Consider the following 23,465-nt stretch of genomic DNA (forward strand, 5'->3'; position numbering starts at 1 on the left):
CAGAAGCCCGGAAGAAAATGTTAGCTTGGACACCTGATATGAAGGCAAAGTGCCACCTGAGGAACTGTTGTGAGCCCCACTGCCGGGGCTTCCGTCTGGGTTCCCCTTGGACCACCACATATGGGGCTGGGGTGGGGAGCGGAAGGGGGCCACAGAGAGGACCCGGAAGCCGCAATGGATAGGCCTCTCTCCCGACGGCTGAGAGGACCCAGGACCAAGGCCACCGACTTCAGGTGCTCAAGCCTGTTAGAAGACCCTGTCGCCAACAGGCCTTGGTGAGCTCAGATTGCTGAGGCAGCCGGGGCCTTTCCAAACACCCCTTTCCCAGAGCACACTCCACCTGTGGTTGACTTCACGCAGACCTGCAAGGTGGCAGTCGCATGTGAACCCCACCTCACATTCAGAGGGGTCTCAGAGGCGACAGTCCCATCAGACAAAAGGCGTGATAAGTGACACGGCTTGGTCATGCTCTGTAACGCACATGTTCACAGGCAGGCCACTGAGCACACGGCCGATGTTTATAGTTCAGCTGTCAAGGGTGTGCGCCCCCCTCCCCTCCTAGCTTCCTAGACTAGATCTTAGATGAGACTCTGCCCACCTGGGGACTGGGCGGGCGTCGGCATCCAGAACGAGGGGAAGTGTTTGTTACATGACACGCGACAAAAATCCTTTACTGCACGTCTCGCACGCGTTTGCCTGGGGTTTGGGCTGCCTTTTGCTTCCCAGCCCCGGAATTACCTCGGATGCCTCACATGCATGACTGTGGAAGGATGGAGTGCCCGGCTGGGCCCCAAGTCCCATATTCTCCCTGACTAACCTCACGGCAGCACATACCTGTGCTCCCCACGTTTTTCTGAAAAGAACCAGAACCGCTCCAGCCGCGGGCACGCAGGGATCCCGCCCCCCCGCAACCCCCACCGCCCTGGGTAATGAATCTCTGCACCTATTTCCTCCGTGTTCTGAAATGATTCAATATTACCTGTCACTAGAGTTTATTCAATATCCAGTTCTGAGAAGCCGTGTGCCCTGCCCCCCAAAACGATTCAAATAAAAAGGAAAAGGCAACAGTTCCAACCTCTTAAAGACCCTGAATACTGAATAGCAACCCGAGTGACTAAGCATTCTTGCCAGGGAGCTCTGCTTGCGATTTTCATTTTTAACAGGGGAAGAAGGTCTGTTTCTCGAGATGGGGCTGGAAAGCAAAAATCAGTCCAACACTGCAGACTGCTGGCAGCCCGGTGACCTTCTCCCACCTGCCACCTGTGCTCAGAACCAGGACATCCTCGGGGCTGGGGGAGACAGCAGCTCAGTAGCTAGTGATGAGTGCCTCCTATTTTTTGAAGGGGGAGGAGAGTCCATGCTCACGTCAACCCCCCAAGTCAGGCATATTGTCCTATACCTTTTCTTTTTTTTTTTTTTAACATTAAACACTTTGGTCCTCCCTTCCCTTGGGTGTGAGGGCAGTTCCCATGTTTGCTGGAGGCAGTCGTGCTTCTCCAAGGAGGCTGACTTGGAGCTGGGGGGTGGGCTCCTCCCGGGCCCCTTTTCAGTCCCCCCCGCAGCCGCCACATCCCCTCTTCGTGGCGTGTCTACCAGTGCGACAGGAGCGAGGGGCTGTGGCGCTCTACGGGCAACCGCCGTTCCTACCCGATTCCCACTGCCAGGGAGGCCTCCTGCTTGTGGGTCCCTCTGATAAATAACTTTGGTCCCCATTCCACGAGATGCTTTCCTTTTTCACGGAGTGGAAAAGAGGTTAAGACAGCCAAGTAAGTCAGGACAGCCAAACCCACGGTCTCAAGACGAGATCACAGTTTCCAAGTGACTTTTAACAGAATCATCAAGCACATGAAACCTGACAGGATGGGTCTTCTCCTGAAGGGGTCAAGTTCTCTCCGGGGAAAGCTTTAGGGAAGGATCCCGCTAAGGCAGGGAGGGACTGGGGTGCACAGCCCCCAGTGGGCATGCGGGGTGGGGGGCAGGCATGCTGCTGGCAGGTGCTCACACGGGAAGCGTGGAGGGCAGCCGTTCACAAGCATGTGGGGAGATGCCAGCTGTCAGAGTGAGCCGAGCCATGGCTCTGGGCCGGAGACAGTACCTTCTGGAAGGCTACACCAGGCAGATGCTTTCATCTCCATTAGAAACCCTCGCTGTTGCATATTCATGAGGCTGTGTGTGCCTGGACTCAAGTGCCTGGGGGAGGCTGCTTCTGGGGAAAGCCTCCCCGGCTGGGGTGATGGTCTAATTACTGGACACACACTCCTTAAGCTCTGACTGCCATTTATTACTGACTTGCCAATCTCCTAAAACTCTCCTCAATCTGGTTTAAAGAAAGACACCACAGAACTAGCTGGGGGGAATTCATTTTAATTGCAATAAAAGAGCAAGAAAAGGTTCATCCTTGAATCATTAGGGCTGAATTCTTTTGATGGCCACCCCTCAAGGGTGGTGGGGTCATCACTAGAGTAACTGCTTCATATACAGATTTTAAAAACTTGACTTTGTTCCTTTAGGCAGGGGCAGGGGTGAAAGGTACACCCCACTGTCTAGTCACTTCCTCATTATGAGAGGCATTTCTAAATGTCAGAAAATGCAAAGTCAACAATGAAATGCTAGCCATAAGAAAAGGGGCAAAAAACAATGACCTTGAATTTGTTTCTCCACCTTATTTCCTTTGAGAGGTGTGTTTGGTCTTTAACCGGCTTATTCTCTTCCCCGGGTTATGGGCTCCTCAACAGAGCAGGGGTTTCACTGGAATCAGGGATATGGGAGGCTGAGAACCCACATCGTCGGCATTCCTGATCTCAGCATGATCTTGAGAGGCGAATAAAATGCACATTTTCCTCCAAGATGATGATGGGGAGAAGGGAGAGTGCTCCAGGATGGGGGCGCCTGGGGTGCCCAGGTCTAAGGAGCAGCGCACAGCCCACTAGAGGGGGGGTGGGCAGCTGCATCCCCAAGGGGCTCCTCCTGTCAGGTGGCCACCTCCCGGGGGGAGCCACAGCTGCCCGCTGTCACTCGGGAGAGGGCACCTGGCCCGGCCTGGAGGTCAGGGTGAGCTCCTGGCAGACCACAGAGGTGTGCGTGAGCTAGAATTAGTAAACTGACATCCTTAGAGACAGGGAAGCGAAGGCGGATGGAGATGAGATGAGTTGCCGGGGTGCTTCTGCAGAGCCTAGCTGTCCTGATCTTGGAGAGCTGGAAAGGTGGCCATGGAAGAGAGCTAAGTCCCTTGTGTAAACGCATCAAGCCCCACGGGAACTGATCAGGGCTGCCTGAAGATTTGAATGGGACCTGATTTCTGAAAATCAAATCTTTTCCACGTATCTAAGGAGCCGGACTTGAAAGAACCCTGGCAGTGAAACTTTTTTTTCCTTCCCTGAAGAACCGTAATGTATTGACAATACCAAACGTATGTTTCTACTATGGACTTTTATTTATTAAAAAAATATTTTATTTGTATAGACACTTTTAAAAGCCAGAAATAAAGTCACATCTGAGCTGAGCTAGATTTCAGATGGGAAATCAACTCCCTGAGAGGAATATTTGCTCTAAGCAGCAAAGGCTCAGATCATTCGAATGTATTGGATCACTATATACATTAGCATTGCCCAAAATGCAGTCCCCGGAACACTGATTCCACAGGATGGGTAAAATGATGAAATTAGCTTTTGGGAACAAGAGGTCAAACTTCAGAGCCTTGAATTTTTTAAACTGCAGGACTTCTCAGAGCCTTTACGGTGCTACCGTGAACTGTCAGTCTCTAAAAGGGAGATGCAATATTTCCCCAAAAATATTTGACTACAGAGAATCAGCAGCTAGGAAACATCCTTTGGAAAATGTGATAATTCACTCATGCCTTAAAAGAATACCACCTAAAAGTACTAGTCCTACACCCAGAGAACTGCTTAGTTTTAAGTTTTGGTAGATGCAGGTTAAATTTTATGGTGTCTGTTTGGCTTTTTTTTTTTTTTTTAGGAAAATTAATTATTAGAATTAATTTTCTATGTGGCAATAATAGTTGAACTGGAAAAAAATTTTCAAGATTCAACAGGTTCTCTCTAGCCCAAATTCATGGATGACCTGCACTAGGGAGGCTGAGTGTCTCATACTTCCAACTGGCGCTAGTGGGGCTGTGACCAATCCACTGCACACCTGGCTTGGACATCTTTCCTGCACTGCCTCCTTCTGTAATCCCTCCCAGAGAAGTACTGCCTCCCCAGCACCGAAACCCAGGCTGCAGGGGTGGGGACGGGGAGGGAACGCGCTAGCATCTCAGGAGAGACGGGCCCCAGGTGGCAGAGTGGGCAAGCGGGTGGCAGCTTTGCGTCCACATCATCTCAGCATTCCCAACGACCAACAACTACGACACACGTTCCATGGTGGAGGGAAGCGTGACTCTGGAGACCCTCAGAAAAGTTAATAGATTGGTAAACTACTTACTAACTGAAAAAAGGGAGGGAAAACCATGAAAGTATACTTCTGGAGAGTTGCCTTGGAACAACAAATCAAATCAAAAATTAAAACCAAGAAACGAAACATTTAAAAAATCAAAATTAAGGCTAAAAAAGCAAACAGAGTTCTAATAACCTTCCAACTGTAAGTCTGGCTGTCTCAAATTAGATTTCAATTCAAGAGTGACACATGTTTTTCCACTAACAATGTTTTTTGGTTGTTTTTTGTTTTGTTTTGTTTTGTTTTTTTTTTAAACCAAAGAAAGGCCAACTGGGCATTCCCCTCTACGTTTAAATGTTCACCCAGCACATGAGAGCTGACCAATTCATGTAATGTGTTTTGTTTCCAGGGCAGGAAATTCCAACGGGAAGGGAAAAATAATCAAACAAGCAGTTTTCAGATCTTTCCACCATTAACCGTAATCATGATCCGGACAGCGTGTAGACTTCGGCTAGTTTTCGCTTTTATGAAATCAAAGGATTGGAGGGAGAAATTCAGAGAATGTCAGGCCTTTGGCTATCTGTCCTAGTGAAAGGGGCTGGCATTCAAATTCATTACAATTTTAATCAAGAAATTTTACATCTATCAGTAATGCTTGGTATGCTTTCCCTTTCTTTAACTAGATGTTGTATCTATGGGGGAACAAAAAGATTCTTGGGCTTATCAGTCTTGGTTGAAACACCTGGGTACAGGGCGAGGCACTCCCTAAGGGTGGGAGATGACTCATGGTTTCACAAGGAATAAACAATTGAGCCCTGCTTGGGACACAAAACATGCAGCACAAAGCCCAGTGGTGCTCACGGCCCTAACAATTTACTAATTAACCTGGTGTCAGGTGTCTCACGGAAGAGTCAGGACTTAAGCCTTCAAAGGTTGAAAGGAACGCAGGGCTCTCTGGCATGTGACCAGATAAACCCAGGCAGGGGGCTAGAGGCAGGGGAGTTTGTTGTGCAGCAGGTGTGGATGGACCCGTGGGAACATGTCACGCTGTTCTAGAACAGTGGGTAAGGTCCCACTTTCAGACAAAAAACTGGGCAAAAACCAATGCACAAAACAACTTTTCTGGAAAAACCGTAGGTGGCAATCACCCGTGGGCATTGTATTAAGGGAAAAAGTCTATTTTAAGAAACTGATTAAAAACAACGTAAGCAGTTTATAAACATTATCTTCGTCTTGCATTTCATAAAGCTGGGATTGCCATGAAAGCAAAGTTCAGAACACTTACTATGCAGAGAAGTAAAGCCAGAGTGTTTCTTGGTTTGAATGATTTATTTTAGATGATAGCCTCATTTCTGCCCCGACTTTGTGTGTGCATGAGGTTAGCCCGGCAGGGTAGCCATCAGAAAGATGAGCACATTAGAGAAAGTAGTTCTTTCTGACAGCAGCTCCCCTTAGGAGCTTTTGTTCAGCCTATAAGTGAGCATTTGGGATAGAGATGAGCCCTTATAAATCGTGGATACAGAGATTAAATTTTCTGGCAGTGCTTCAGTAAAATGGAACATCAAATAAATGAGTGAAAGAAGGCAAGCCTGGCCCCTCCTGGTGAGACCCACATTGAGGTCCCATTTAAGGATGTGATCAACCAGTGTTTCATTTTAACATAGGGATGTATTTTGTTTTGTTTAAATGGACACAGGTCCCCAAACACCGTAAAACAGACTTTCAAATTTCCATATTTAAAAGCAGGATTAGAAGAAAATAATGTCCAATTTCTCTGCATAGTTCCCTAGGTTTTCACACAAACCCAGTATCTTCCTTGCACATGGAAAACAACTTTAGAGCACCATTTCTCAAGATGAAGTACGTAACCCGTCGGCCGTGGAATCCTAAGTGGGTATTCTATAGATCCACATGCCTGGGCTCCAGCTTGGGCTTGCTGAATCATCAACGCCAGGGGTGGGGCTCCGGAGATCTGCAGTTTTCAAAGCTCTTCATGTGATTTTAGTGCACAGTAGAACTTGAGAACCACAAATTTAAAGGGCCTATGGCCATTCTCTTTATGATAGCACCTTGATTGCTATATGCTTCTTGAACTAATTTCTAAATAGTCAGAAACATATAGAAATAAATTATTCGCCAAATGTTCTAATTTGCCTTTTTTAAAAGAGATTTTTATGCATGTAGAACAACTCTGGGAAAGCATTCAAGTAGCTGAGAACTAGAAGCAATTGTCTAGAAAAGCTTCTATTTATTCTGCTCAAAACAGGTCTCCTTTACTTTTCAAAGAGGAGCCTGGAACTAGGGCACCACTGTCGCCTTCTCCCCACACTGCTTTGGGATTTCCAAATTGGCAAGATTTTTCCGCAGATAAATCTGATGGAGTTTCCTATCCAGCTTATCAGTTAGGAAGATTATCAGAAAATGAAACATCAGGCAAATGAAGCAGGTCTAATGAGAAAGGTAAAAAAAATAACCCAAAAAACCATAAACCATGTTTACACAGAGAGGGTTCCTGGCGGGGGCCCGGGTCTCTGAATGAATGAGCAGCAGGGGGCCACACAAAGGTGTCAAGTTTGGGATGAGAACGAAGATGAGGAGACATAAACAGGTGGAGAGGAGATTCGGTTCTTGAAAGAGAAGAGGAGGAGGAGGAGGAAGCTGACACTAAAAAAAAAGTGAAAGAGAAAAAAAGGATAAAGGCAAAAAAAAAATAAAAAGCTTTAGAGACACAAAGGAAAAAATAAACTAGCTTTTAATATACTCACATACGCTGCAAAGAAAATGAGGTCATGTAATACACAATCATTCCTCTACTGGACAATAGAATATGAGTGCTTTTTGAAAGAAAACAAATTTGTTGTTTTTTCCACTGGTTATTTAATTAATTGTTCTGCAACAACATCATGTGATAAAAATAACTCAGATTTACCTGGGCACAGACTCGGCAGCATGATCCACTGAAAGTAATGCATCTTTAACCTACAATATCCGGGACAATCCTAGAGGAGACCGTTTTTCAGTCGGAAAGGTGTAGACCTCGGCTAGTCCTAATTTTTTTTTTTTTTTTAAACGAGAAGCGCTTATGTATATAGTTTACTTGAAAGTTAAGGTTTTCCTAGGGAGAGGGCGATGGGGTGGGACCATGTTGTCATGGTCCCAGCGTCGTGACAATGGGGTGTTGAGCTTTCTAGGCTGATCTGTGGTCTGGTGCACAGGCTGGGCACTTGGGAAGGGAAGCCGTTTCTGCCACTTTCGTGTCTCACAGCTGGAGAAACACCCAGAGCCGGAGAGACCCCTGCGGCTACAGTGAAAAATTGTCCCAGACACAGTGGACCCAACTTTCAAGCGAAAAGAATGGTTTTTGCTTGGGATAAGGGTCTGGTAATATCTACCAATGATTAAAGATAAATCTCCTTACTCCACATCCTGTTTTGAAGGCAAAAGGAAGAAAAAAAAATTTTTTTTTCATCCTCTATTTAAGGAACTACCAACTTATCCCTAAGAAAAGACAATGATTCATAGCTTTAACGCTAAGACTGTCACTCTATCTGATTCCTCTTTTTCCATGGCTGGGACCTATTGGTGTGTATGTGTGTGTGGGGGCTTTTCAATTTGCCGCATCCACTTAATGAAACCAATTCTGTTAGCTACAGTGGACCTGGTCAGGCCTGAGGGCAGGGCCAGTGGAAAGAATCCCTACAAGACTTATGGGAATAGTGCAACCACAACAATAAAACGGCCAGTGGCCAGGCCTGGGAGGCCATGCCATCCTCCTATCGTTCAAGGGCACCGGTGCAGCAATCCCAACTCCGACACCTGGGCCCCTGGAGCGAGTGGCTGGGTAGATGCACCAAAGCCCACTCGGGAGAAGGGAGCAGCAATGTCCTGACTATGCCACATATGCCCTCGCCTGGATACTACAGCCTCTGAGAAGGTCTAACCTGGCTGGGCAGACAAGGGCCAAAGGGGAGAACTCGTAATAAGTACCTCGCTCCTGTGCTGCCACAATCTGTATTCCCTGCAATGTGGCATTCAAGCCTTGGGACTGCTGGGGAAATTAGGGTCTGGGCCCAGCTGGAAGGAAAGGGGGTCTGAATTTAGAAGGGCTGTCCTCACAGGATCCTGAGGAGGGGGCAGGGCAGGGAGAAGGGTTGTCTTGGGCAGCCACAGCAGCTGTTCTGGATCAGCCCAGAGCCTCCCCTTCTGCCGCCGTGTCCCAGCCTCACCCCGCAGTGGTGAGTTTCCACAGTCTGATCCTCCCTTTCTGACAATGAGGGGGTTCCACAGTGTCTCTAGGAGAGCTGCTGTGCTGTTCAAAGTCACAGGCACCTCCCTAAGTACTGCTGGTCAATTGGGGGGGGGGGGGTCAGGCCACTCCACCGATCTGCAATTTCTGCTGCACCCGACACCCCACACTCCTCTGACCTGGGAGCCTGGGGGCCCCGGGATCACACTTCTCAAGCTGACTTTACATTTGGTAAAAGGGAGCCTAGTAGAGGAGTACAGTCTGCAGGCAGCTGTGAGCATGGGCCAGGGCAGGCAGCACATCTGGCTGTTACAGGATGACATCTCTCCTGTCCCACCAGGAGCAGGACTTTTTGGGAGATGGCTGTGCACACGTCAGGGCTGCCCCGCAGCTCTCTCTAGAAGGGCTCCGTCAGGGCTGGGGCCTGCCATGAGGTCAGGAGAAGGACCTGGAGGCTCCTTTCAGGAAGCCAGTGGGCAAGGCATACCCGATGGGGACGAAGGCTTACACAGGCCCTCTGTGGGGTGGCGGGGGGGGGGGGGGGGCGGGCAGGGGAAGGTGCAGAAGCAACAGAACCAGCTTTCAAATGATGCTCTGGAATCCCCTCTGAGGCTCTAAGTGGAGGGAACGTCTTAACATCCTCCAAATCGCCACCGAATAGCCAGCGTAACTACTAGAAGCACTCGTCTGGGGCTTGGGAGTCACAGAGGCATCTGTGCTCCTCTGTACTTAGGCAAATGTGGGAACCCAAAGGATGAAGCGTGCACACCTGCTCGGAGGCAAGTCATGCAGGCCTTCCCGTCGGGATGGGACACTCAGAGGCTCAGCCGCACCTATGTCCCTAGAGGGCCTTTGTGTGGGGGGAGGGCACATGGGGGGGTGTTCCTATGTTCAACTGATTAAAAATCGAAACCTGATTTCAGCAAAATCTGAAACTTAAGAGAGAGAGGGAGAAACGGAAAAGCAGAGGGGAAGCTTCATGGGGATGCGAACAATCTAATTTTAGTTCTGAATTTGAGGCTCTGAGAGCAGGGCGGGGTGGGGTGTGGTGGGGGGGATAGAAAGATTTCAAAGGACCGTGTGGGGCAGGCACCCCAGCGTCGCCCACTGTGAACACACTTGCAAAGACACGGGAGGAAATGCGCCTCCGCTGAGTTTAACCTCTTTGTGGGGGGTACATTTCTGAACCCCATCCCTGGCCAGGTTCGCCCCTCGCCCCTCGCCCCTCGCCCCGGGGGTGGGTAGCAGGCCCCACGCGCTCACTGATACCGCTCTGTCCCCTCTGGTCTAGTATTCTCACCTGTCTCAGGATCGCTGAAGTCTGGCAAGGTAATTGTGTTAAGCTGTCGTCTGTCAGCAATGGTTCTATCTAAGAGGCTGCTCCCACGTCCAGAATCACTGCAAAACACAGCTTCAGAGATCAGTCATGGGAAGGGGGGCCGGGGGAAAGACACAGCATCAACCATCACCCACTGACCCAAGGCGTGGTCCCACCTTTGGTGCCTTTTGGATGTTCCCACAAGGTGTCCTGCACCCTGGCTCCGCCCGGGTGGGGAGCCCTTACCCTGTTCACCTTCACAAATATGCTCAAACCACACCCCCGGCCCCTTGCTAATTTGAGCCTCTCTTGTGTCATTATAAGACACGCAACCAAAAACCCGAACCCAGCTTCTCTGTGCGCCTCAGGACGCAGAACCGATGGGCCTTGGAAGTCTCAGAACTCATCAAGGCCCTCAACCCGTCATCTGCGGATTGTCTTACCAACCGGTGGTCGACAGCTGAGCCCTCCCTGCCCAAGGAAGACCCCTGGGGCACTTCTACAAGACCCTCATGTCTAGAACCCCCTCCAGATCAGATCCATGTACTTCGGGGGGTGGGTACTCAACATCTTCCCCAGCTCCCCAGGGGGGCCCAAGGTATAGCTAGATTTGAGAACCCCCGGACCTTTGCTTTTCAAAGGGCAAACACAGCTGTGGCCTGGTTGGAGTCTCTAGCTAATGGATGAGGGGGAAAGGAGTTGTGGGATCACCTGGGGGTGGACTGCACCCCCCCAACCTGCCTCCAATGCACATGCCATCCAGCTGGCCCAGTGACCCATAGCTGGGGAAGGCTGGGCCTTGAGAACACGCAGCAGGGTTGGGGTGCCTGCCCCCAAGCCAGCACTGCCACTAGCTACCCGCACCTGCTTCTGGAGAGCAGGCTTGGACCCTTTGTGTGGCAGGTCATGTGGGGAAGACCACACGAGGCCTAAGAGGGGTGAGACACAGGCAGGGGACCTTGGCTCCCACAGATTCTCGTTTTCTTTTGTTCTAAGCAGCCTGTAAAGCAAAAACAGTTACATTCGTTTCCCCTCTATCACGATGTTCCATCCAAGGGGCTCCAAAGAGCAGCACATCTATCTCTTGAGGTTTGAGTCTACAAACGCTATTCTTTGAATCTGTTTTGTTTTGTTGATCTGGGGGCTCCAGGCATGGGTTGTTTTTTTTGTTGTTGTTGTTAAGAAGTTCAAATTCTATAATAAAGGGACACAATTTCCTTCCTGTATGCAGCTGTTGCTAAAAGTGGTACAAACAAGATTTGGTATGAAACTTAATATGGTTCGCAGGCTGTAATTTCCACGTCCAATGATGTCATTAGAGAAATCCACGGGAAACAGACGGAAACTTGCTTCAGTACAGACTATGTGTCAGCCTATACTTATTACATCATTGGATACACGGTTTTGGGTTTTTTTTTTGTTTTGTTTTTTGGAAACTGTTCTATTAATTATTTCCACAATCGGGAAATAACTGACTCTGAGCAGAAGACCACAAAAAAGTATGTGCAAATGTTAATTGCATTAGTGACTGAATATTCCTAACACTGGTCTGTTCATGTGTTTTTAATATAAATATTAGAAAAATATTACGAAGAGTTATGATCTGAATATCGCAATGGCTCCCCACCCGGGAGCTTTTCAGATGATATCACCTCAAAATACAGTGATTTTGTATTTTTTTTTTAAAGATTTTATTTATCTATTCATGAGAGACACAGAGAGAGGCAGAGACACAGGCAGAGGGAGAAGCAGGCTCCCTGCAGGGAGCCTGATGGGGGACTCAATCCCAGGACCCTGGGGTCATGCCCTGAGCTGAAGGTAGATGCTCAACCACTGAGCAACCCAGGCACCCCAAAATACAGAGATTTTTTTTCCCCATCACCTTGGGGATTCCAGGACACCCTAAAGTGCTGGTGTTGCAAGGAAAGGCTTTGCCTGGGCTCTGATGGAGCGCATATGAGGTCAGAAGTGTTTGCTTTGGCCGTGACCCTCCTGGCTTCCCATCTTATCAGCTCTCATCGCCTGGGGTTGGCTGCCCCGAGTGCTGTTGGGCCCTGGAGGCTAGCCAGGGGTCTAGGACCTTGTCCTCTGTCTGTCCTTAACACTGAGGTCACTTTGGTTCTACTGTCCCTGTGCCTCAGTGTCTCCCCTGTCAGATGAGGATAAGGATCATCTCCCACATACAGCACTGAGCTGAGCTTGGACAGAGCACCGAGAAATCTACAACCTTTAGGTACAGTCCATGGGCCTCTGTAAGCACATCTACCTACACACACACCCCCGAGGTCAGTGCGGCTGGCTCATTTCTGAAGACCCCTTGTTCCTAGCCTCCTGGTGTGACGGTAGGTGAGAGGAAGCAGAGTTAAGGGCCTCCCACCCTGGCTGTTAGAGATGGCAGCTACAGCCCAACTCTGAACTTGCGAACCTTCCCCACTGGTCATGACACGGGACCTGCTCCCCCTCCACCAGCTGAGGAACTGGGTGCAGTCACATTCCTTAGTGGTTCTTCATAGCTCCTTCGGAAAACCACACATAAGCAACAGTTCATGATTCAAAATGGAGATGCTTTGGTTCCCGCTGTGACTGATCGAGAATTTTGCTGGTTGCTTAAAGCCATTTTTAGTTCTACACTGCTAGGGCGTGGAGTCTTAACCACTCGAGATTTGCCTTTGCAGGAGCAAAGGAGCATCCCTTTACTGGGATGTGGAGGAAGAGGCAGAGGGGGCCCCGGCCAGCCCTTGGGTCTCCTTGCCTCTCTCACTTCGGCCAGTGTCTCTCACCAAAGCCTTCCTTGCTCCCTATGGACCCTGCTTGGCCCCTGCCATGGGCCCCTCTCCCACCTTGCCTTCCAGTGACCTCACCTCTACTATGCCTGGCCTGTGGCTGCAAGAAACACCTCTGGAGGGGGGCAGCAGGAGAGGAAGGAGGACCATTCCTGGTCAGTGGTGCTAGTAGAGGGCTGATGGAGGGGACGCTGGCAGAAGTCCCAAATCCACGGTGCTGTTGATCTCCACACAGGTGGGACTGAGCATTTAGAGTACATGCTAGTGGTGGTTAAAGTTACACTGGACACTAGAAGCTTCTCTTGTAAATCTTCTACCTTCTATAGCACACACAGGTTGTTAATCACAAGAAACAAGCTGGTGGTGGGCTGGGAGTCAGAGCCCGGTGGTCTTTGTTGCAACCCAGTGCCTTACCAGCTTCTGAACTAGCATCTGACACACAGAGAATACTGGATGGAAGAGGAGCCCTGGGATGAGGGAAGCCAGAGGGGGCCGGGGTAGGGAGGAGACGCCTATTCCTTTCCAGGCCTCCGATGGCCAACTAACAAGCGTCAAAGCAAGCTCCCAGTATCCTTGACCCTCAATTCTCATCAGTGAAATGGGTGTGAAAGAATAGGACACCTGCCTGTTTTATGGGGCTGCTTCGAAGATGAAATGAGAGCACATTTTGTAAAAAGAAAGCTTCCCCAAAATGCTGGCGACTGTTAACCACTATTGGATGGGGTTTCCAACTTCCAACTGAGGTTAAAGAAAGCATCTTAAAAAAAAAAAAAGAAAAAGAAAAAGAAAAAAACTTGAACTGCTATTTGTGAGTAAGCGTAGGACTGAGGAAGAAACAATTTTCTTCCAATTATGTGGCTCTGTGATGGAGATGGTCCACGTGGCAGTGGCGAGGGGGAGGGGAAAGAAGTGGTTAACAATAAAAAAATAAATAAAAAGGCAAAGAAGTTGGCTGGCAACTCCGAGAGGCAGCGTGCATGGTGCAGGGAGCTCGGGCGTGAGGACAGACTGAGCTGGAGTCAGACAGAGCTCTACTGCTTATTTAATTGGGAAAACTTAGGCAAGTTATTCAGCCTTGTTTTCTATAAAACGGAGAGTAGCGGTCTTGCAAGGCCACTGTAGGCACTGAAGAGAAGGGGCAGCACAGTGAGTCCCCAGCTGAAACACTGACAGTCAGTTCAAGGGGGCCGCGGGGACCCCTGGTCACAAGTCACACTGCCCTGGGCCGCTGAGCCAATGTGCACGAGAAAGGAAGGGGCCTGCTCCTCTGCTGACAGAGCGGAGACGAAACCCGAGACGGATGTCTGTCCTGAAGGCAAGTAAAAGTGCAGACCCAGCAAACAAATCCAGGCTTCTGAAATGACACACACCTTTGCCAAATGCACACCCCAGAGAACGCCACCCACCGCTCTGCTCACGGCAAGAGACGCGTTCTCAGACTGCAGGTGGGACGCTCTTTGCAAGTTGTCTAAGGCTCAGTTCAGCGACTAACTCTGGGATTTTTTTCCTTCAGGCAAAAATAAAGAGGGAACGAGCTGCAGAGAGCACGAAAGCTCGGTCCCTTCTCCACGTGGCCGGCTGTGGCTGCTCTCTGGGAGGGGGTGGGGCCGGTGGGAAGCCCTGGCAGGTGCAGCAGAGGCCTCTCCACAGGGGAGCGCGCTCACAAACGGGGAGTCCGCGTGGGCCTTCTGGGGAGAAACCAACCACCTGCCACGATGCTCCCTGCCCAGTTTTTCTTTCTTTTTCTTTTCTTTTTTTTAAAGCACTTCTCATGCACTTGTTCATGCAACTCTACCCTCTTCTAGAACCCCGTGTGACCCGATCACAGACTCGAGGCTGTTGGACCCAGAGCTGCCCTTATGTGGAGAACTTTTAAGTATGCTGCCCCTTGTCAAGACGCAGCCCTCCCCTCTTTCTTCTACTCCAGGGTCATGTCTTACCCGACCCAATGGGGGAGGAGGTTTAAATTTGTGCAATGGGAAGGCCTATAGGAGAGACATTTATTTATATCCCAGAGAAAATAAATAAAGTTAAAAAAAAAAACCCACAATTGAGAAGCTCCTTAATCAGGGGGCTGCTCAATTACCACCCCTGCGCCCCTCCCCCAGGGCTTCGGGAATCCTGGCAGAGCAGGCCGCAAGCTCATGGGGGGCCCTCTGCCCACCCCTGTGCCCCATCCAGACTCCACGCCCCGAGCCAGGGTTCCTCCCTGCTCTGGCCCTGAAAGATCCTTCAGGAAACGGAGGAAGTATGGACACAGCCCAGGCATTTGGTTAAGTATTTTTAAAAAGCTTTCCAATTCTGCTATTTTTTTCTCCTCACATTCAATATTCTTGGTTGCTAAGTGGGAGGAAATGTAGGGGAGGTGGAGAGGTGTGGAGAACTGAGGGAAAATTGGCAATATGAAGGCTGATGGGTTTATTTTCTCATCTCTAACGGGGGGTACGGGCGAAGGAACGCTCCAGTGCGGAAGCCACCAGCCTGGGCAGCGTCTCCGGTTAGCGGCACTTGTGGCCAAGACTCTTCCCGAAATCCTGCTGCTTCTGACGGGCCAGGAGCGGGGGGCTTTTTGGGAACATAACATGGGCATTTTCTATTTCTGCTTGCAGACTTAGGAAAGCAGAATTTGTTTAAAAATTAAAATGATCTTTATTTTCAGAATGCAGCTGCCAAAGGGAAGAGGCCGGCTTCACGACTATCCTGCTACTGAGAGGAAGACGCAGCGTGGGGCGGTCACATGCCGCAGGTGACGCCTGCGAAGGGGGTTCTCAGCTCATTCTTGTGACTCTGGCTTTGCTGGGGTCGTGGGGCTGCCTGCTGGTTGGGGTGGGGAGGGGTGACAGCCTGCAGGCTGGCTGCTCTCTGGCTTCACTGCCCACAAGACCTGTCTGTGGTCACGACTCTGTCTAATGTCAGTTCACCAGGACCCATCCTCTCAAGGGGAAGAGGCTGATTTTGAATATATATATATATATATTTTTTTTAAGATTTTATTTATTTATTCATGAGAGACACAGAGAGAGAGAGAGAGGCAGAGACACAGGCAGAGGGAGAAACAGGCTCCCTACGGAGAGTCAGATGTGGGACTCGATCCCAGGACCTGAGCCAAAGGCAGATGCTCAACTGTTGAGCCACCCAGGGGCCCCTGAATATTTTCTTTTAACTGCAGAAACGTTTGTAAAACAAATCCCCCCAGGGAACCTCTCCTGCACTCTGCTGCTCCCCTAACGCCCTCAAGCCCATTCCACCCCCTTTCCTCTCCCCAGGCCCGAGGACTGCAGACCACAGCCACCTGCCTGTCACCTCCTAGGGGACAGTGTGGGGCAAGTGACACCCTCAGTTAGTACACATCTCTGACTGGAGTTGAACATTTTTAGGCTCCTGACTTTTAAGAGCTAGTGTGGGCTGTCCATACATCTTGCTATGAGCTTGAAGAAATGTGCCAAGAGTATGAGTAGTTGTTTGAAGGCACTTATATTATTAGGTCCCTTTTCATTAAATGACATCCCCCAAGGGCAGGACACACTTGGTCATTTAAACAAATGCCAGGAAGAATGGCCCAAGACTTGAAAATGGGAACCAGGGGTTACTGGGTGTCTTTCAGGGGGGTCCACCTGTGGGCCTTTCCCCCAGTTATCTGCCTGGGTCAGGGGGGTGCCCTCGGTGGACTCTGACTGACTGAGGCTGTTTTATAGCTCCATCTGTAGGCAAATGGTTTCCACCCTGTAAAAAGACCACTCCAAACAATATCTTTCATTGTCCTGTGGGATATTGTTTTTGCATTTCTCTACAAATGCATTTCAGTGTAACTATTCTCCAATTCTTCTCCAGATGAGTTTTAATGTCTTACTGGCTTCCTCATTAGTTAATGAGGTAAGTAAAACCTTAGATACATGCTTATTTTATATTCATTTGAGTCATGATTTTAACTGTTTGAAAATTATACTTTATCATGCCAATAGCTATTTCCACTCTCCTTAACAGGGCCTGGCTTGTGGTCTCTGCAGGTCCTTTGAATACTACTGTCAGACCCCCACCTGGGGTACATAATTACTAGTCTATCCATAAATCACCAGCAAGATGATTAAGACTTGTCCAAGGAGTTACATAAATGGCTGGTTGAGAGGAATGGGTGGGAGATCACTTGTGCCTTGGGCCTGGTGGGTCATGTGGCAGCCACAGCAAAAGAAACCCACAACTTGGGGGCTTCGTCACCTGTGGGAAGGAGATCCCCTTACAGATGGAGCATGTGAGGCTCCTCCTGTCCTGCACTGCTCACCACAACCCAGGGGTGCACAGGGTGGCTGGGTAATGCCAGCTTGCTAAATGCCCATCAGAGATGGCACCCAGCAGGCAGGCACCCTGCAGAAACCGTGCAAAACAGCAACTGTTGGCCTCTTACCTGGGATTGGTGAGGTTGTAGCAGGATTTCCATATTTGTAACATGTGCTTACAGGTGAGGAGTGCCTCATCTGGGCCCCGGCAGAGCGACTCCAACTTTACTTTGGAAAACAGGAGTCTACAGTGGGAAGACAAAGGGAGAAAACAACATGGCTCAAGCCAGAGCATCTCCAGCACAGCCCAACCCAGTGGCCTGGCCTAGACCTGAAAGCTATTGTACTCATTCTAGAGGGTGTTGTGCAGAGGCTTGGTCTGAGGGATGCGGTGGCAGCAGGGCCAAGGGTTCTGGAACTCTCAACTCAATAGATGGCCTTGTCAGTGGAAGACCAAATGTGAACATTTGTGTTTGGGTTAAAGGCTCATTTTATCGAGAACGCAGGGATTTTATTAAGAGCTTACTTCTTTAAAAACAAAACAAAACAAATCTATTTGTAAGATTCCAAAAGTTCACTAAAAGAAAATCTTGATTTACTTACAAAATCACACAGGAGACTCGACTCAGTTGATACAAAGGATCTACAAATAACCTTCCACAAAGATCCTCATCATGGGAAGGTGAACCAGTCCTGTAGGCCTCGAAAAGCCTGAACCGAAGGCACGTAAAGAAGGGGTCATCTGGGTCAAGTCTGCTCCTCAGAGCTTCCCAGCCCTGCTACTTAAGGGCGAGGACTTCACCTCACTCCATAATCACCAACTATCTCTTCCCTATTTCTGTTATCACCAGTGGTTTGACCCTCTGTTGTCCACAACTTCTGTGAGCTAAGCTTTAGACCCTTGTCTCCTTCTTGGCCTCCTGGTTATCCCATTCCCAAATTCTACTTATGCCCTTTCTGGAGACATTAGCTCCACTGGTCCCTGGGCTAATAGTACTGTCCCTGTGGAGGGTACTGGCACCTTCCTGGTGGTCTTCCTGTCTACCACATTGGTTCGCCCTAAGAAATTGCATTATGAAGATCTCTGAAAATCATCTTCAGTCCTAGCTCAAGAAACTACAATGATTCCTTACTGTTTGTAACGATAAGTCAAGCTTCCTTGTTGAATACTCAGGGCACCCTATCTACTGGTCACTCCTGTCCCACCACTACTCGTTCTGGGACAAGCATCCCTCTGGACCCTTTACTCCAATCAATATAATTCACTGGCCAAAGGCCAGGTTCCTTTCCTAGCTCTGCGAACATATATGCTGTGTCCTCAGTTTTAATCTGTATGAATCTACCACTCTCCTTAATTCTTCCTAAATTCTAAACCCAGCAAAAAACCCCACCTCATCAAACAATGCCCCGTTTACGTCTCTACTATGTATCACATTAGCTGGTGTTCGCTGTTAATAATAATGCAAAGAAGGAAGGGGGGGACAGCTGCTGTCTCTTAGAGACCCCACCCTCCATGACCAGCCCTGGGTATGGCCTTCACCAACAATACCGAAGGCATCTTTGTAACAGCCCTCGGTAGGTGGTACTTAACTCCCTTCCATACAAGAACACCAATCCCTCACTTCCATGGTGCCTAGGACTGTTCTCTTAGGCCAAGGTGCCTTAGAGCCACATTTTCTCATTGACTATTTTCTCTGCAAACCACACAAGACTGAGGAATGTATCTCCAGTGATTTAGTCAGACACATAAGGGGATTCCTCAACCATGCATGACGTAATGACCTCATTCTAAGGCACTCTGGAAGAAGAAAGCCTCTTTTTTCTCAGTGGAAGACAGAAAGAGGGTGGTCCTAATGAATCACTCCCCAAGCTCTGGAATGGGTTAGTACCACCCACTCCCTCCAAATGGAACACAGGGTGCCTAAGGGGGTGCTGGTGGCCTTCAGAGGGCTCAGGGCTGCAGCTTCCTCAGTCTGGGTCTGCAGACGCCCAGGGTGATGGCAAAGGGTCAGGTGATGACGGGGATGTGGTCCCTGGTCTACAAGCAGGCGGGCATAAGGGGTGAGGCCAGATGTGAGGGCAGGGCTCGACTTCTGCTCAAAAACATCTCAAGGAGTGGAAGTTCCCTGAGGGGAGAGAAGGAGTCAGGTGCCAACTCCTGCTGACGTCTTCACCAGTCCAGAAAGTGGTGGGAATCTTTTCCCACCAGAATCTCCCACCAAACTTGGGTCAACTGGGGAATGTGCTACAAAAGGAGGACGAGCTGCCAAAGGGTCACCTTTCAGCATATAGTGGAGACCTATTCAGAGGCCAGAGACCTTCCTGGGTCTGGATGCAAGGCAATTTTGGCCACGGGAGGTCCTCCTGGCCCAGGACCGTGATGACGTTCTCTGGGAGGTGCACTGAGCTCTTCTGGCCCTCACAGTGAGGGCCATGAGGTGGTGGGGTAGGTGGCCCTGCATGCGGTGGCAGTCTGGCTCCAATTGTCCAATTGTCCTTTAACTGTACCCAAAGCGCCAAATGCCAGAGCTCATCTCTAAACCTCAACTTGGGGGAACAGTTCCATGCAAGTCTTCTTGGCTGGAAAAAGAACTTCTAATTAACATGAAATAACAGCTTTCAAACACTTGAGTCAGGATATGGAGTTGAAAAGGTGTGGGCTGAATTTAAGAGACCCAGACAGGAAGAACAATAGTAGAATTGCTGAGCAGGAAGGATGGGAAAAGCACCTGGATGTGAAGCAGGAGGAACAGCAGGAGACAGAAGGGGCTGGAAGACACGGGCAGGGGAGCGAAAGCACAGCCTTGCAGCTGCTGTCAGGTGCCTCTAACATGACAGGTGGAACGCCCTGACAAGCCGGACCCTGGTGTTCCCTTGGGTGCACGTGTGAGAGCAGGACATGGGGGTACGACTCCCCTCACCACCTCCCCGAATTTCCAGGCTTGTCTGCAAACAGAGAACAATATCAAAAGCAGGACAAGGGATGCCTGTCATATTTGCCGAACCCTTGCTCACACATTTCAGGAGTGTTCAAAAACATCTGGCCAGGCATAGGCTGTGAAGAGGACGCAAATAATGATCGGCCCTGGTTTGCTACACTTGATGTATTACAGATTCAACCTACGATGAGAAGTTGGGAAAAAAGGGGTGCCCAGTGGCTCCATTGGTGAAGCATCTGCCTTCGGATCAGGTTGTGATCCTGGGGTCCTGGGATTGAGCCCTGAGTCAGGCTCCCTGCTCAGCAGGGAGTCAGCTTCTCCCTCTGTCTCTGCCTCTCCCGCTGCTCCTGCTCTCTCTTTCTCTTTTTCTCTCAAATAAATAAATAAATAAATAAATAAATAAATAAATAAATAAAATCTTAAAACAAAAGTCATGAAGAAGCCCGGGACAAGTCAGCATCGACCATACTCCGGCACCCAGCAGATGGGCAGAGGGCCTGCAGGTGGGCAGTGCTGGCTGGTCCCATCAGCCGAGTCCAACCTGGCTGAGTGGTGCTTCTCTTGCTAAGAAGCCACGTGCTGGGACAGTGCCCTATCCCTACCCTGTTTACCTGGTTCAAAGTTCATCAGCCTAATTATAGTTTTGGTTCAGAGACTCACTGCAACTTACAGGAAACTAAAGAAGAATAAAGAATTGTCGACAAACAAATCTAGGTCACTGGTAGCCCAGGTCTAGCGTCTCACACGATGCTGCTCCTGCTCAAATGCTTAGCCTCGGTCTCCTCACCGCCCATCGTGGACGTCTCCCATGCTAGCCGTGATCGACTTCCTCTGTGTCACTTTCCCTCATGACCCTGGGCCTTTGTGCACGCTTTTCTTTCTGTCTGGAATGTCTTTTCCATCCGTTTCTGCTTTTTAAGCATCTACTCATCTTTCAGGTCAAATGGCTCCTTCCGCCTTCCCGGCCCCCCTTAGTAAAGCCAACCTTAGGGACTGGGAGCTAAAGCTCCTGAACGGAAATGCAATTCCAGAAAATATGAGAGCTCTCAACTGTGGAATAATAAGCGACAAGCCAGGGAAATGTCTGCTTTCAAGACAAGCAGAATAAGAACAACAGCTGCTGCCAGACACTTTAAATATTTAATCGCTGATTCTTATACCAACCCTGCAGGTTAGGTTGAGAGTAACTTGCCTGAGTTCACACCGCCAGTCACTCACTGCTAGAAAAGAACTTCAGACCAGACCCACTGAACAAGAAACATAGGAGAGTCACTTAAAATGTTCTCACTGCATCCCGACATTAATGAATATGGACAGCATTTTCTAATCCATTGCCAAATATTAAAAACCCTATGACGTGCAAAGATCTGTGTTACACGTGTGCAATAAAAAGTGGGTATAAAATACAGTCCCTTGCCTTCAAAGAACTTAGAGTCCAAGCAGAAGACAAGACCTGGCCACAAATATGAGGCAGGATTCCCTGATTTGGGGACAGATCATGGCCCTGGAACTTGAGTGGGGCCGCAGAAAGACAGGGGTTGGTTTCAGGGGGGATTGTACCTAGGACACATCATACGTGCTTCTGCAAAAAAAAAAAAAAAAAAAAATGCTCACATTTGCCTGTGCTTTTTGTGATTTGCCTCTTTCACCCAAAAGCCCAGTGAGTATAAAATCCTAGTCATTGGAAGGACTCGGTTAATTGAGGTTTTACTTTCTATCAAACCTGAGAGAAATAGTATTTTACCCTATGCCTGGAATTTCTTACAACTCCCAAGATACCTCTTGAAATAACACCTGTGTTTGGCGTGGTGTAGATGTAGAAAGAGGGCACAACCCCAGTGAAGCTCTGGGGCGTGTGGCATTGTGACTTTTCCCTAGTGTCTTAGGGAACACATCAAAGTGGCATTCTATCAGAGCCAGGTTAAATGTCTAATGATCATCCCCAGGAAGACTTTCCTGACCCCCTGGAAACTGCCCCCAACCCCTAGACCCTCACTTCTAGTGTAACATTCCAGTTTAACTTTATCCTGCCTGTCCCCTGCCCCCTGCCCCACAGAGCCCCAGACCTCAGCCATCACTCCTTGAGCTCAGGGCAGACTCTCGCATCGCCCCTGTGCTCAGGCTGCTGCATCTACCCTGGAAGTCCTCTTCCCAGGGCCTCTCCCACCCGCAGCTGTGCCAATCCCATGGGCTGACATCTTCCATGACCCCTGCCTCAGGCAGGAATCTATGTCCTTCCTCGCCTCATATGTATAAAATATTTTTAAATAATCTGTTAGAATGCTGTATTTGTACAGCTGGCCACCTATATGTCCACATGTCCAATGATGAATTCCAATTTGTTCATCCTGTGGCAATCCTTTTAAGAGTGCCTATTACACCCCTGAGGCCACCAAGGGGAATAAGACAAGGCACCTTCCCTCATGGTCTAGTCACATGACATGTGATGAACGGACACATGGACGAAGTTCTGTAGCAGCACAAAAGGAAGCAGACTCTGCCTGCAGATTGTGGGAGGCCAGAGAAAAGTGGGACCCTCACGGTGTCGGGGAGAGGCACTGGGTGAGGCCTTCCGGGCAGGCAGGTTGAGACATCACAAGCATAGGCAGGGAGGTGGTATCTGGGATCTGGGATATAAGGCTGGGGCTTGACATAAAGGAAAAGGGCCTTTCTTTCTTCTTTTTCTTTTAGAGAGGGAGGTAGATAGGGGCAAAGGGAGAGGGAGAAAGAATCCTAGCAGGCTCCATGCCCAGCATGGAGTCTGACACAGGGCTTCATCTCATGACCCTGAGATCAGGACCTCAGCCAAAATCAAAGAGTCAGACGCTGAACCCACTGAGCCACCCAGGAGCCCCAAGGGTAGATATTCTAAATTCTGACATCTAAAGTGCCTTACAAAGCTTTCTAGTGAAGAACTCTCAATGACAGTAAAGGAGAAAAGTTTAGAGAAATACTAAATTAATGACTCCCTCCAACCTTATCTGGCAGTAGAGAAAAACAAAAACAAAAACAAAAAAAAACAACGCACTCCTGAAGGGCACCAAGGAGGAAACATGCCTATCAATCCACAAAACCCACACTAATTAGCCGATCTGTAAATGCTGCATTCAAGGCAGCTGATTCAGAACGAAAAGCACAGGAACCTCGAACATTTGGTATTTTGTGCTGGTCTGTGTTTGAATGCTCTTGGGCTCAGTGTGCTCTTTGTTTATCTGCTGGATGGAGGCAGGGATGCAAAACAGCTGTGAAGAAGAGCACGTGGGTTCTGTCCGGGTGGGCCAACGGCCCTGGGAGCCTTGAGAACCATCCCTATGTCTCACTTCCGGGGGCCCTGACCCGAGAACTGAGAGGGGGCTGGCTGCCAAAGACCCAAAAGAAAGTGAGAGTCTGTCACCAGGTAAAAGACACAGGTCAGGCAGAGGGGGGTGTGGGGAGGTGCAGGTATGTTGAAATGAAATTTTAAATTGAGAAGACCGTTGGCGGCCACAGATCAGAATGGTAAGAGAAATCAAA

The 23,465-nt window shown here is 49.2% G+C and overlaps 1 protein-coding gene across 7 annotated transcripts in view; it reads right to left on the reverse strand.

The window, feature by feature from the left end:
- Positions 1-23,465, reverse strand: part of TTC7B (tetratricopeptide repeat domain 7B) — a 250,710-nt gene that overhangs the window by 45,809 nt on the left and 181,436 nt on the right. For 5 of the 7 annotated variants that reach the window (XM_038545550.1, XM_038545549.1, XM_038545554.1 and 2 more), the window contains 4 exons: positions 17,142-17,258; positions 9,939-10,036; positions 6,892-7,056; positions 4,441-4,491 (listed from right to left, as the gene is read on the reverse strand). In XM_038545550.1, the coding sequence (XP_038401478.1) occupies positions 4,441-4,491; positions 6,892-7,056; positions 9,939-10,036; positions 17,142-17,258 (431 nt within the window). The remainder of the gene's footprint in view (positions 1-4,440; positions 4,492-6,891; positions 7,057-9,938; positions 10,037-17,141; positions 17,259-23,465) is intronic. The other 2 variants (XM_038545551.1, XM_038545552.1) reach the window with 2 other exon arrangements.

The sequence above is a fragment of the Canis lupus genome, chromosome 8 (genome assembly GCF_011100685.1).
Source record: "Canis lupus familiaris isolate Mischka breed German Shepherd chromosome 8, alternate assembly UU_Cfam_GSD_1.0, whole genome shotgun sequence".
NCBI lineage: Eukaryota > Metazoa > Chordata > Mammalia > Carnivora > Canidae > Canis > Canis lupus.